This window comes from Typha angustifolia, chromosome 2 (assembly GCF_048772165.1).
Source record: "Typha angustifolia cultivar Huaian chromosome 2, ASM4877216v1, whole genome shotgun sequence".
NCBI classification, from domain to species: Eukaryota; Viridiplantae; Streptophyta; class Magnoliopsida; order Poales; family Typhaceae; genus Typha; species Typha angustifolia.
Genome location: NC_133240.1, coordinates 6,280,183 through 6,293,989, shown reverse-complemented (window position 1 = coordinate 6,293,989; position 13,807 = coordinate 6,280,183). Strand labels below are relative to the sequence as shown.

At 35.1% G+C, this 13,807-nt stretch overlaps 2 protein-coding genes across 2 annotated transcripts; both read right to left on the bottom strand.

The window, feature by feature from the left end:
• Positions 1 to 288: 288 nt before the first annotated feature.
• Positions 289 to 3,999, bottom strand: LOC140772636 (cytochrome P450 704C1-like). The gene is made up of 6 exons (XM_073114801.1): positions 3,636 to 3,999; positions 1,898 to 2,113; positions 1,524 to 1,808; positions 1,052 to 1,399; positions 769 to 972; positions 289 to 596 (listed from the first exon to the last, which is right to left on the bottom strand). Exons 1-6 carry the CDS (start codon positions 3,966 to 3,968, stop codon positions 417 to 419), a joined length of 1,566 nt encoding a protein of 521 aa, XP_072970902.1. The 5' UTR covers positions 3,969 to 3,999; the 3' UTR covers positions 289 to 416.
• A 3,044-nt stretch (positions 4,000 to 7,043) lies between these two features.
• On the bottom strand, positions 7,044 to 12,587 carry LOC140770201 (DEAD-box ATP-dependent RNA helicase 7). Its single transcript, XM_073111261.1, has 14 exons — positions 12,001 to 12,587; positions 10,706 to 10,840; positions 10,488 to 10,628; positions 10,271 to 10,382; positions 9,915 to 9,985; positions 9,629 to 9,783; positions 9,438 to 9,549; positions 8,874 to 8,975; positions 8,725 to 8,785; positions 8,477 to 8,648; positions 8,275 to 8,371; positions 8,105 to 8,199; positions 7,721 to 7,854; positions 7,044 to 7,491 (listed from the first exon to the last, which is right to left on the bottom strand). The coding sequence occupies exons 1-14, from the start codon at positions 12,520 to 12,522 to the stop codon at positions 7,238 to 7,240; spliced, it is 2,163 nt and encodes a 720-aa protein (XP_072967362.1). The 5' UTR covers positions 12,523 to 12,587; the 3' UTR covers positions 7,044 to 7,237.
• Between the last annotated feature and the right edge of the window lie 1,220 nt (positions 12,588 to 13,807).

Genomic DNA, 13,807 nt, shown 5'->3' with positions numbered 1-13,807 from the left:
ATATTGCCATGATGAAGCTGGCGCAGAAGATAACCATTGCCTTCAAAGTTCAGAACTATGGATTTTTATCCAGTGCACAACCTTGTGAACAATAGCCAAAGCAATCAATTCTCTGTGCAACGGTGATCCATGGTGATGTCTGCCCTAGTATAAAATCATCTTTGCATCTAGTGATTCAAGAGAACAGAAGGATCATCTAACAAAATCACTTCTGCGACATTCTTGATGGGGATAAAATAAAGAGATGCATGATGCTATGAAATAGTCCAGTAGACTGCTATAGAAGAGTGAACTAACATCTGGTCATGCCTATCATAATTGCAACAAGATTATTATCCACTAGTAGTGACAAATCACCAAGCAAATACTGATAATAGATAGATAGATAGATAGATAAACAGATATATATCCTGGTTTCATCGGTGCGATGCGTGGAGATGAAGACCGTTATCGATTTGAAGAGTCATCATGGTCTTATAATTGACAGGTTTCTCTTCGTCACTTAGCCTGAATCTGAAGAAGCGCAGGAGGACAGCCGCGAAGATCTTCATCTGCCTGTAAGCAAATTCTTTTCCCAAACATATTCTTGGTCCAGCCTGCATTGAAACAAATAGATTTTATGAGTACATAGGTTTTGTATAATCCTACTGTTGAATGTCAGATGTATATCCTAAGAGTTAGAAAGGGGCTGTTGATGCTAATATTATACTAGGATAATAATTAGGATAGAAACTATTAGACATCTGTGATTGTTAGTTACATCACTACCTGGAATGCTGTAAACTTGAATGGACTTTCATGAGAGAAATTTCCATCACGGTTAAGCCATCTCTCTGGTCGAAAATTCTCAGCATCATCACCCCATATGGACTTCAATCTTCCCATGGCATAAGGCATGTAAACCACCAGATCCCCCTTTCTCACATCATAGCCATCTGGTAAAGTATCATCTGACAAACAAATTTTTGGGTCCTGTATCACACATCCTAAACTTTTGATGACACTGCGATTAGCGAAAACAATGGTATTTTGCTGAGAATGTTTAACTTACAAGAGGAACAGCAGGATACATCCTTAAAGTCTCAGTTAAGGCAGCATGGAGATACTGCATTTTGTTGATGGTCTCTTCAGTTAACTTTGCACTAAATTCATCTATTGATGTACAAATTCCAAACTCTTTTGTAGTTACTTCGACTTCTTGGGCGACCCTTTCTTCGATGGAAGGATGTTTGCAGAGAATATAAAAGAACCATGACAGACTGACGGCGGTCGTATCTTTTCCTGCCATGATGAAGTTTAAGATGATGTCTCTCAAGTACTGGTGAGTGATGTTATCTGGATCATTCTCACTCTCAATCAGAAACCTTGATAGAATATCACCCTTAGACCTTACATCCATCTATACAAAGAAGCAACAACTTCAACACAACATAACACTTCAATGTCTTTATACTTCTTCTAAAGAGCTTTGTAGGTAAAGATAAGTGGACAGAAAAGAGAATGTAAGAGACAATAGATCTTACCGCATCATGTTGCTTAGACATACATTCAATCTTGCTTAGAATCATTTTGTACACAAAATCATTGACTACTTCCAATCTTCTCCTCAATATTGCTTCACATCCGATGTTTAAGAACTTCTTAATCTTCCAAGAGATATCAACGTAGCGCCATACGATCAAAGTGCTTGAGTCATCGAATGCCTTTGCAAATCTGCTTCCTTCTTCGAACGATCCACTCAAACAATTTAGTTCCACACCAAATGCTAGTTGGAATATTGAGTCCATTGTTGACTTCATGAATAGGTCCTGTAAGTGATATTGCTTCTTACTTACTAAGAATTAACTTTCAATGAGTATGCTAAGTAGTAGATAGTCATTATAGCAAGATTGCTCACTTGAATATCAAATATCTGTTCAGATCTCACAGCATTTGAAATCAGCAAAGCAAGCTTGGCTGCATTGCTTCGGAAAGTCAAACAACTATAATCCCTCAAGACCCTCCCAGAAAACTCAAAGCTTGCTACATTTCTTTGGTGTTTCCATTTCTGTCCATCCACTGCAAATATTCCATCACCAAGGAGATCCTTCATCAGACTATAGTTATATTCTCCCTGTAAAATTATCAAGTTTAGGCTGGTCATAAATAAATCCTTAAAGTAGTCCCTACTTTTCGCTTAGGTAAATGAGGAAGGTGTATCAATTTTGAAGGTTTAAACTTTCCATAGCCTATACAAAGAAAAGAAATTGTCTAAGACTAGAAGAGGTAAAACCCTAGAACATCGGACCGCAGCGTTGATCCATTATCGATATGTAAAATATAATCATCACAAAGGATGTTCCATGTATCTCTTATAGATTAGTTATGAACTCTCTTTTTGCATTACTTTTTTCTTCTAGTATTAAATCAAATAGGTAATTGTTACAAAATCTTTCATACAGAAAAGAGAGAAGATACATAGGTTGGCACAAAGATTTGTATAACAATTATCTATATGATTTATCACTAGAAGCAACATGCTGGTAGATGTGAAAACTTGAATCTAGAAGAGGGTCAGAGAAATATGAAAGCATAAGAGAGAAGTTAGGAATAAATTCATATTCTAACCTTTCCTTAACAATCTGGGGTTGGATAGCTCAAATATGAGAAGGCTTCAAAGTAGATGAGAAATATTATGACTGGCTATCAACTTGATGTCCAGCCTCTAGAAATTGGTACCAAATTCTGAATGTGATATAAGAACAACCTGTCTTATGAATGGTAAGGCCAAATTGACAAGTTGAGTAATCCACCACCTTCTTGGTAGCAATTTAGGCTTGTGTAATATAACAGCAATCCTGCCATCTAGCATCTCAACACTTACTCTCTAGATGGCCTCAGAACTACTTAATGTCTGAAAGTACTCTGAAATGGGTTATTCATCAGTGACTCATAGTGTGTACTTTCTAAAACCTCTAAAAATTCATAAGTAATCCTCTCACCATGTAAAGCACTTTTTCCCTCATAAATTCAAAAAGAGAACTTAACATATTCAGATAATGAGAATTTAGTTAAAATCAGATTAACATTATCCTTTAGAGATTGGTGGAAAATCATTTATACATCTTAAGAGTCATCCAGGGAATCATAAACTCCTTAAAAGGAAACCAATTGACAATTTGATTATTGGGCCTTTTTGGTGCTAATATATTTACTTGTATTTCTGAATATGAAATCTCAGAGATTGATTATAATGATAAAAGAAACACCATCTGTGGAGTTATTTCTTTTAAAGTGTAGTTGATAAGATAGATCTGACGAGATTCAAACTCAAGACCTCATGATTTAATACCACCAAATGCTCTAAAAGCTTAAACTGAACAGTAAATACATCTACGGTTCATGTCAAGAAAGATAAAAAAGAAGCCAACTTTTTTTTTATTTTTTGTTGAAAAAGAAGAAGCTGAATAGCTGATACTAAAATTTAGTTGATAAGATAGATCTGACGAGATTCAAACTCAAGACCTCATGATTTGATACCACCAAATGCTATAAAAGCTTGTACTTACTGTTCAAGTTAAGAAAGATAAGAAAGAAGCCAATTATTCTTTAAAACCAAAAGGGGAAAAAAGAAGAAGAAGCTGAATAGATGATACCTTGCCATAATTTGAGAAGTTGGTCTGAAGGATATACTCAATGTTTGCAGGGTCTGCGGTGTAGACCTCATGGCGGAAAGGCGCGAGCAACCGGTAGGTCTTGTGCCGGCGAGCTTGGCTAGTGGAGTAGTCATGGAGCCTATTGAAGTTTAGAAGATGGTGGAATATGGTTCCAGCCACTGGGTGATATCTTCTCTTCTTATTCTTGTTGTTGTTCTTAGTAGTAGTAGTAGTAGTAGTAATTCTGAGTGATCTCAACAATGATAGGAGTAGAAAAGTTAAAGCAGCAGCAAGTAGCAGCAGAGATACTACTACTTGTGAGGAGAACTCCATGATTTTTTAATGATCTGCTCAATGTGAGCATGGGTAGATTTCCTTTGAGCTATTTATCCGCAAGCCTGTTAACAGAAGAAGACAAATCGAGCCAGCTCGAGCTTGGTTCAAGCTCGGCTCAATAGACTCGATCGAGCTCGGCTTAACTTTAAAATAAATTGAGATTACTCAATTGGATTAGACTCGAAATTAATTTTAATGCGACCTCGAGCATATGCAAGCTCGATTTATATTTATGTTTAAATTAATTTTAATGAAATGTAGATCATCTAACATTTTATTCAAGCTTGAAATTAGCCAAAGCCAACCTTAAACCTTTTTCTTTTCCTTCTTCACATAGATAATTGCTAAAAGTACTACTAAAAGCGATAGAAAACCAACACTTCTCAAAAAGCATCTATGATAGTTTGGTATTTGGCTTCAAATCTCTCTCACTCACATTTTGACAACTAAACATGGAATCATAACCTCCTCAGGATTTTGAAATATTTTGAACTTCTACTTATGAGCTGCCAAGAATTGGGATGCGAGGAATCTGATGTTGGGCGATAGATAGAGGCTAGATATTTGGATCTGCAAGGAACAACCCACCTACCGAGAGATAGCAGAGTTTTTGGCCTAACCAGCCATTCCAAAAATTTCAAAACTTAAGTACGAAATTAGGTGTGTTTCAAGATAAATTGTGATGAGAAATTTTTTCCATATAAATTATTTTTTTATCAACGATTTATATGAAAATTGATGTATCGGAAAGCAATTTTATATGGAGATTTTTTTTTTTAAGGTTAGCAATTCTCTAAATAGTTATAAAATTGTTACGTAAGTCGCTGACTCGGTTAGTTAGTGACTTATATTTTAAAAATTACTGACTGAAATAATAATTTTAGAATATATTTAATCTCACTAACTAAGTCGCTGAGTCAGTTAGTGACTTATGTTTTAAAAGTTACTGACTGAAACAATGATTTTAGAATATACTTAATTTTATATATAACTTTTAAAATGTAAGGTTTTTTATAAATTTATATTTTACCTATTTTTTTATTCACACCTTATCTTTTTGAGGATTTTGTAACTCGACCCCTTAGTTTTCTTTGTAATTTTTATTTAACAACTTGGGTTAACTCAGATAGTACTAGAAATAAATATTATATTATAATATATAAAATAATTTGTAAATACCTACATTATTCATGTCTTTTTCATCCTCTGTTTTTTCTTCCCAAAGAAGAGGAGGAGGAGGAAGAGGGAGAGGGGGAAAGATGAGGAATGACGGAGATGGCGACGGTGGAGGATGTAGGTAAGGAAGATGGTCAAGGAATATAGAAAATAAGAGAGAATGGTGATGATATTTTAGTAACTTGGTCAATATTAGTTTGTCAAATTTTAGGAGTAATTTATTTCAGTAAAAATAATTTGAGAAATGGATACGTCAAAATCTTCAAAGAATAAATATGCATGTGAAATTATTAGAGTTGTACGCCACTATGGTTGCTTAATAAGTAGTTAGGTCTTATGATCTTATCAACTTATAATAGAAATTATAAGTCTAATTCCTCCCATTAAGGTTGATATTAATAATAAAAAAACTATTAGAGAGCTATATATGCAAGATCTAGTTTAGTTGTCCGATGTATGTATTAGAGAAAATTAGTACTTTTGTCCAAAGCTATATATATATATATATATATTCAAGATTCAACTTAATTGTTCAATTTATATATTTAAAAAAGAGTATTTTATAAATCATACCTTATATTTTACCTATTTTATAATTCATATCGTCTTTGATGATTTTGCAATCCGATCCTTCCCTTTTCTTTAATAATTCTCATTTAATATCCTGACGTTATTTTGACTAATTATTATTATCCAAATTACTAAAATCACACTCTTGACATTATTTTTCTCTTTTTCGCCTCTTTGCCCTCCTCTAAAGAAGACATGAGTTATTTAAGTATTTATAAATTAATTTATATATTATAATAAAATATTTTTTTACTGGTACCATTTAAATTAATGAAGAATATTAAATAAAAATTATAAGGAAAAAGTAGGAGTTGAATTACAAAAACCTCAAAGATTACAAAATAGATAAAATATAATGTGTGAGTTGTAAATTTTTTTTAAAAGAAACTAGTCCTTTTATATAGCTAATTATTCATGGGCTCATGATGAATAAAAGAAGTTATTAAGATTTTGTTTGCACTGGAAATAACTCTAAGCAACTCTTTCTTTCTAACTCAAACTCTGCATTCTATGTTCACAAAATTAATCAATTCATTTTGAGATTTTTTTTATAGTTTAGGAGATCTATATATTATAAGAAAAAACTCAGACGTTTGTGGAAAATGACAATAGTTCAAGAATGTAAATAGAATTATCCTTAAAATTAACTCAGAATTTTGTTGAGAAATTAAATATAAAATGGAGAGGTCAAATATTAAATATTCAGGATGCCAATGGTAATAAAAGTAAAGACACATGGATTTTTAATAAGCTTACCTTCTTTATATGTAACACACTAAATCTTAGCGCTACTATTCTTTGATACGAGATCAACTAATTAAAATTAGGAGCTAACTAATTAATAATATATATAACTAAGGAATGGCAACCATAAGCTGGAGAAGGTAAGTAAAGAATAGTGTGGGAGAGAGAAACGAGAGCCCATCTTACAATATAATAACTTCCCATTTTGGCAAATTCGAGGCATATCTACAGTCAACTTGTTTTTTCCAAAGTCAATGTAGTAGTTCATGGATTTATTATAAGTCAAATTAACCTACAAGATTGACAGACAAAACTAATCATGGTCCCATATTGGAATGCTTCCACGTCTCTATCGCATTAATGCGTACTTAGAAAATTCTACGGCTACTATATGTCTAATTTTACAAAGAAAAAAGCTGGAGAAATTCTGTAAATCAAGGACTTATAACATATTAAGATATACGTATCCAATAAAATTGTGCCCAAACTCAGTCGTACAATCAAAATAACATTAGGTTAATTAAAACACCATTGAAATGGAGTTGTCATATGTTTACTTAAATAAAATGAGAATTTTCTGAATACTCATCAACAAAAATATTTCTTCATTGCAGCTTTTAAGATCACTTTATCATAATATTGAAATCTGTTTAAATCTCACGTTACAACTCTTTACGAATTTGTTACAGGAACAAATAATATAAATCGTAGCCAAGTTTGGTGAACTATCACTCCAAAAATATTTCACTGTTTCGGGTTAAAATCATGTAACTACTTCAGTTCCACTTGTTAAATCTGTTTCCGCCACCGCCGCCACCACCACGGCCTCTGCTAGAAAACCCTCTTCGGCCTGAACCGCCGCTGCCACCTCTGCCACCGGAGAATCTGCTGCCGCCACTTTTACCACCAGAATAGCCGCCGCCACCATACCTTCCTCGTCCACCTCCTCCTCCTCTTGCTTGATCTTTGTCTTGCAACGGTGGCAAGCTTTTCACTACCTCTATGGTAACCATGTTGGCATTGTCTTGACCTGCAGGAAGGGGAAAATAAGTCAAGACCATTGCACCGCAGCTTTAATCTTTTGAAACAAACCAACTTATGGAAAATACTAGCAGAGAGTTAATAAGCATTAATTAAACCGATACAGATCCGAGACATTAAGAGCTACACAATTGCAGATCATCCATATGTTGCAAGAAAACTAAATAAGCAAGAACTCAATTTTACGAGCATAACGGACTAGTAGCATATATATATACCATCAAGGAATGCAGCCACATCATCAGCAGGTACATCAAACACCGCACCCATTCCATCAGCAGTAAGAGATAGACCTTTGACCCCTTCAACTTTTTCATCAGGTATGAATCTTCTTAAGATACTAAAAGCAAACCTAAGTAACAAGTACCAGAACGAGTAAAATCAGTTACAGATGAAAATTCAGCAACATGGTAGAGGATCAATCATGCAACAACAAAGAAATTTGCTCATTAAAAAATGGTTTCAATAAGGAAATGCATTCAAGTCAGTGTTATCATCTGCACTCTGACGAATAGATACACTAACCATTAATCAAGTTCAGTATCCGATTTGTGGTAATTATAATGGAACAAACAGAAAGCAAGAAAAGATCATATTCTTACGATGGTGTGTAGATAGATTTTCCTGCCTGAAGAAGTAAAGTCACACAGTTCTCCATGGAAGAAAGCAGCGATCTCTTCTTGATGTCAGTGTATCCCTGGAAAATTTTGCAATTTACCATAAGAACTACCACCTAACATTTATGAAGAGCTTAAGAGAAGAAAATTCATACCGCAGCCTTTGCAAGTGCTTTTGCAAGCAAATCCACAGGAGATAAACCAGAGGAGCTTAAGAGCTGCTCTGCTTGTGAGCGGAAAACTGGAACAACACTGCATCAAATACAAATGTACAGCTTAGATCCCATCATTCTAAACTACATCAGGACTTGATTTTAATTACAAGTCAAAATAATCCATATAAATCAAATACCAAACCTGTCTGACACATTTGATATTGCATCTGCTGCTTCAGTACCAGCTGATTCAGCAACATCAGAAGGTTGGGGGGCAGAGATGTGCTCAAACTTGACACCTGACTCCCTTTCTATTCTAGAAATGCTATATGAATACTTGGGTTCATAAAGCAGTATAGCAACACCAGTATTGCCTGAAAGTTAATTTCAACACTTAGAAAGAAATGAACTAAAAGGATAATTACAAAGAAGTGGTAGTGATAAATATACCAGCTCTCCCAGTGCGTCCTGAACGATGGATATAAGCTTCAACATCACGTGGGGGCTCACACTGCAGATTTAATAAAATCATTAGCGCCTCTTTTTTTTCGTAGAGTAAAGCTTTGATCCACGATAATATTTTAGGAAACAAGGGATACCTGAATAATCAACTGGACATCATTAATATCCAAGCCACGTGCCGCCACATTTGTAGCAACTAAAGTTAGAAACCTTCCCGACCTGAATCCAGCAAGTATGACCTGCATAACATCAACTCCAAACATTCATAATGAAATTCAACTATGAAAAGATTGGAATAAAAATGAAGTGCTAAACCTATTTCTTCAGCATTACAGAAATAATCTCCTAATCTTTTGTCAACAACCTGATATACTTTTCCAAAGTAGGAAATATTGGCTCAAGAAATAGAAAAGCATTTCAATCAAATCAAGTACAGTCATTGTAACACCTTATAATCATGATCTTACAGTAAGTGGTTATGGATGCAAAATATAATTATATGCACATTTGTCACTTATGCCTAGCTGATATGAAACATTGGAATCACATACAACACAAACTGAAAAGGAAAAAATGGCTTGGTAAGAAATAGGTTGAATTAAAAAATATCATACACACTAGATTAAGCCAAGAATATCTAGCTCTAACATGAATGTGATCACTGAGAGATAGCATATGATCTTTGTCTTCAATTTACTTACTTCACGCTGGCTCTGCATTATGTCTCCATGTAATGCTCGTGCCCCGGGCAGCAATCCAGCAAGTTCTGATGCAGATTCCTTTGTCTCAGTGAAAATAATGGTTCGGCCTCCACTGAGTCAGTAAACACAGAGTTGTAAGAAACTAGATAAAAGAGTAAAGCAGTTATATGGTGTATATAGAAGATACCAACCGACTATAACACCGAATAATATCTGGAATAAGCTGGGGCCTTGCTGCACGAGTGCAGGGCATGACAAGGTGCTTAACACTCGCACTGGCCTTCAACTTCTCATTACCAACAAGATCTGCAGTTTTCTTATCAGCTTTCAAGAACCTTGAAGAAATCTAGCAGTTTTTAGAAATGAATCAGAAAATATACAAAGAAAGAAACATAGAGATACATTTAAAAAACCCTCAATGAAATTGCTAAAACTTATGACAGTTTCAACTTATGCATTAAAATATTCGTCAAACACCTTCTTCACCCAGAGAGGTAGTGTAGCACTGAAAAGAAGCGTCTGTACTTTGCTGACATCCTCAACTTTTCCTGCAAACACAAAAAGGACCTCCACTGAATAAGAGCCAGACATGTAAGTCATCCCTGAAATCCCCACCCAACAGACCATGCCAATGATACACAGAATCTATAACAAACTTAAATTTAGAAATGCAGAACTTAACAATCATAACAGTGAGAAACTATCCAACTAACTATGAGAAACTCAGACATCTTGTCATGGAATATTTATCTAAGCTTAATTCACCTACAGTCTTTTTATAACTGTTAGAAGACCTACAAGACCATGTAAAAATTGTGTTAAAGAGAATATACCAAGGATAAGTTCAACATCATCAACAAAACCCATATTAAGCATCTCATCAGCTTCATCAAGAACACGAAACTTCAAAAATTTCAAGTCAAGACTCCCTCTTTCAATATGATCCTGTGCAGGATGAGTATGTGAGAAATCAGGAAAACAAATACAACAATTAAACTTCCAGAAAAATCTGAAAGCATCAAAATCACAAAAATACCAGAAAAAGATTACTTTTATTCGTCCAGGTGTTCCAACAACTATATCGACCCCTCTTTTAAGGGAAAGCTCTTGAGCACGATATGGAGACCCACCATACAAACAGCACGCAGATAGACCCATTGCTGCACCATAAAACTCAAAGTCTGCATGTACCTACAAGCAGTATAATATATTATATATGCACAAACAACTTGCAGATTAAGAATCAAATCAATTTGCCCAACATGTACCTGATTTGCCAGCTCCCTCGTTGGCAGAAGTACCAATACACTTGGAGGTCTTCCATAACCAGTCTTCCTAGATGCCTTATGCGGTCCATTTGTTAAAGACTCCAATATAGGCAGCACAAATGCTAAGGTTTTGCCCTGCCATTGAGAAAATGTTTAATGAACTAACGTTTTCACTCTAGTTAGAACAAGTAAAAATCTGACAGGTGAATAGGGTACACGAAGAAGTGAAATAAGAATTCAGTCAACGCAACTGTCCAGATTTCAAAAAATAACAAAGCAACAACCTTGCAGTGAGAATTTGGAATCAAAAGAAGCCCAACAAGGCAAGATCACAAACTTTCAAGGCATAGATGACAACCTTTTGAAAGATGTTGCAAATAGTTTTAAAAAGGGTAATATTTGAAGTTAGTCATAAATTAAACAAATGAAAAGGAGCCCATTTGCATCAAGGATGATAAGATGTAATAGTAGTAAAAGGCTGAACTCATTACTTGCGTCAACAAGAGCCCCAGTAAAAGTAACTACACAGAACTGGAAGATAGACAGAGAGAATGTTCCGCCCTCAAAAGTTAGCCAAACAGCATATCACATAAATCATAAGGTTTCTACAACAACTGAGGGATTTTAGGACAACATGTCAGGCAGCATCCACACAGACCTCACAGTTTAAGAAAATCATATCATCTATTTCTCAGATTCTCATTTCAAACCTCTGTTTAAAAGTTGCCTTTTTTATGGGAAAAACTATATTATTTTATCACTGAAATTATCACACATGCCTTTACAAGTTACAACAATCACACACACATGGAAGAATCATCTCGCAGTCAGGAAAATGATCACAAATGGTATAGGCTTATCAAATGACACCTACATGGATGCTTGATGTCACATATAACCATAAGCCTATTAATTGTACCATCTAAGTGACATACTTTACATATCAAAAAGTGCTCTCCTCAATGGTTTTTCATGGATCTGTTAGGAAAGGTGGACTAACTCAGTAATCTCATTCCAATATTTCCAAATCTCTATTAGATCATCAAATTTATGGATGCACGAAGAAGTTCTCTAGGTCTCATCCTTGCATCCTAAGAATCATCCAGAGCCGTTTCAAATGTCTCGCATTTCCGTAATTAACACTAACTAAAAGCACATAAAAGTAGCAGACAACGTACAAAACCACCAATATGACCTTTTCCCAACCCAAAAGAAAAGGTGAAAAATGAGAAAATTAGCTTCTGGTAGCATTTTAACCAGTGGAATAAAAGCGAAAAAGCCAAAAGAGTTCATACCTGACCAGTTCGTGCTCGACCAACCAAATCAAACCCATCAAGAATAAGATCAAACGTCATAGATTGGATGGGGAACAGCGACTCGATCCCCTTCGACTTCAATTTCTCCCTTAGCATCTTCGAAATCCTAAATTTCGACACGGCATCCGGCCCCAGTTCAGCATCCTCATCTCCGCTCGCCGTCACCTCCCCGTCCTCATCCGACACCTTCTCCTCCATCTGTGTCACCTTCGCCTTCTTCGCCGCCACCACCGCCGGCGTCGCGATCTCTCCGGCATCGGAGCTGGTTTCGCTCCTCTCGTCGTCATCGGATGCCTTCCGTTTCTTACTTTTCTTGGACTTCTTCTCCGAGGGGGATTCGTCTATGTTCTCGATCTCACCTTCGTCGGACTTAGCCTTCTTCTTCGTCTTCTTGCTCTTCTTGTCCTCCTCCATGGTCGGGGAATCGGGATTCTTGAGCTTCTTGGACTTCGATTTCTTAGATTCCTCGAGCTCGTGAGAGGATAGTAGGATAGAAGGCATGGTGGTGGAGCTTCTCCTGCGAGAGAAGGATGTGGGCGCTCTTAGCAGCAGGAGGAAAGAGGAGGAGTAGAGGGTTAGGGTTTAGATTTTTATACAGTTTGGTGTGGGAAGAAGAAACCCTAGCGGTCGGCACGTGACGCCAACTAGGAATGGTAACGTGGCACTCAGAGGATCAACGGGTCGGATTGTAGACGGATCCGGTATGCGGATGAATACACTTTTATCTCGGCTATAGATAAAAATCTAGCCAAGTTTTTTTTTTTTTACCAAAATGGGCATCATCCGAATATTTTTACCATAGGTGGCTTGTTTTGCCATCAGTGCTATAATCATAAATTAATAATAAAATTGGAGAGTTCAGCTATTTTAGTGGTTATGTAAAATATTTAACTAACAATATTTAAACACCTAAACGACTAAAATATACGTCAAGATACTTTATTTTTAACTCCCTGAATATAACCCTTTGAACTCCTTTTTAGTACATAATGACCCTATGAACTATTAAAAATAAAATGTAATTGAAAAAATAACTAAATTGCCCATCTATCTATAATGGTACATTGTAATTTCTTTTATTAATATTTTCATTGTCCTCATACCTATATTGCCTCTCTTCCTCCCTCTGTCCCGAGCACCATATGGCCAATTGACCCGTTGCTGACAAGCATCATGCTCTTCAACATTAACACCATCAATAAGTCATGGCTCATCACTACTGCCAAAGACTAGGATGAATCAAAAAAACCCACCTCCAATAACCTCATCACTCCCTACCTCATCTTGACTAGGAGTGTCCATAATTAATGACCGATCCATTTCCAAAACACCAAGAGAAATTTCAAGTTACTCTTTCCAAATGAAAAAATTAGTTCTGTTCAATAGTACTATTCTAGATATTTACGCATAAATATTATTTAATGCTATATTAGATTGCAACATTAGATTTAGAAAAAAAAAATGATATACTTACTATTATCAACTCCAAATCCACAATTAATATAATAATATTAAATCAATTATATATAGAAGGACTAACATTAATTAAACTGAAATAAATAATAAAACGTCAAAAATTATTTCAGTTCTAATCATAACAGTTGTTGTATAATAATTTATTTCATCGTTAGGCAGAAATAAATTGAATTGAAAAAATAATTCACTTAATAAATTACAGTGGCATTAAATGTGGTAAAATTAGCTTTCATAATTTATTAAATGTATAAACATAATTGTAACTTAAAAATATTATAAAGTTCTTATTAACAAAATGGCAATTACAATT

What these genes read in the sequence shown, in the direction of transcription:
- LOC140772636 (XM_073114801.1), bottom strand. Translation starts at nt 3,968, where the DNA reads ATGGAGTTCTCCTCACAAGTAGTAGTATCTCTGCTGCTACTTGCTGCT. An exon ending in ACTTCTCAAATTATGGCAAG is followed by an intron (nt 2,114 to 3,635) that starts GTATCATCTATT and finishes ATAATTTTACAG; the next exon opens with GGAGAATATAACTATAGTCT. An exon ending in TGTCTAAGCAACATGATGCG is followed by an intron (nt 1,400 to 1,523) that starts GTAAGATCTATT and finishes TTCTTTGTATAG; the next exon opens with ATGGATGTAAGGTCTAAGGG.
- LOC140770201 (XM_073111261.1), bottom strand. Translation starts at nt 12,522, where the DNA reads ATGCCTTCTATCCTACTATCCTCTCACGAGCTCGAGGAATCTAAGAAA. An exon ending in ATGTCCAGTTGATTATTCAG is followed by an intron (nt 8,786 to 8,873) that starts GTATCCCTTGTT and finishes TTAAATCTGCAG; the next exon opens with TGTGAGCCCCCACGTGATGT. An exon ending in AGGACGCACTGGGAGAGCTG is followed by an intron (nt 8,649 to 8,724) that starts GTATATTTATCA and finishes ATTAACTTTCAG; the next exon opens with GCAATACTGGTGTTGCTATA.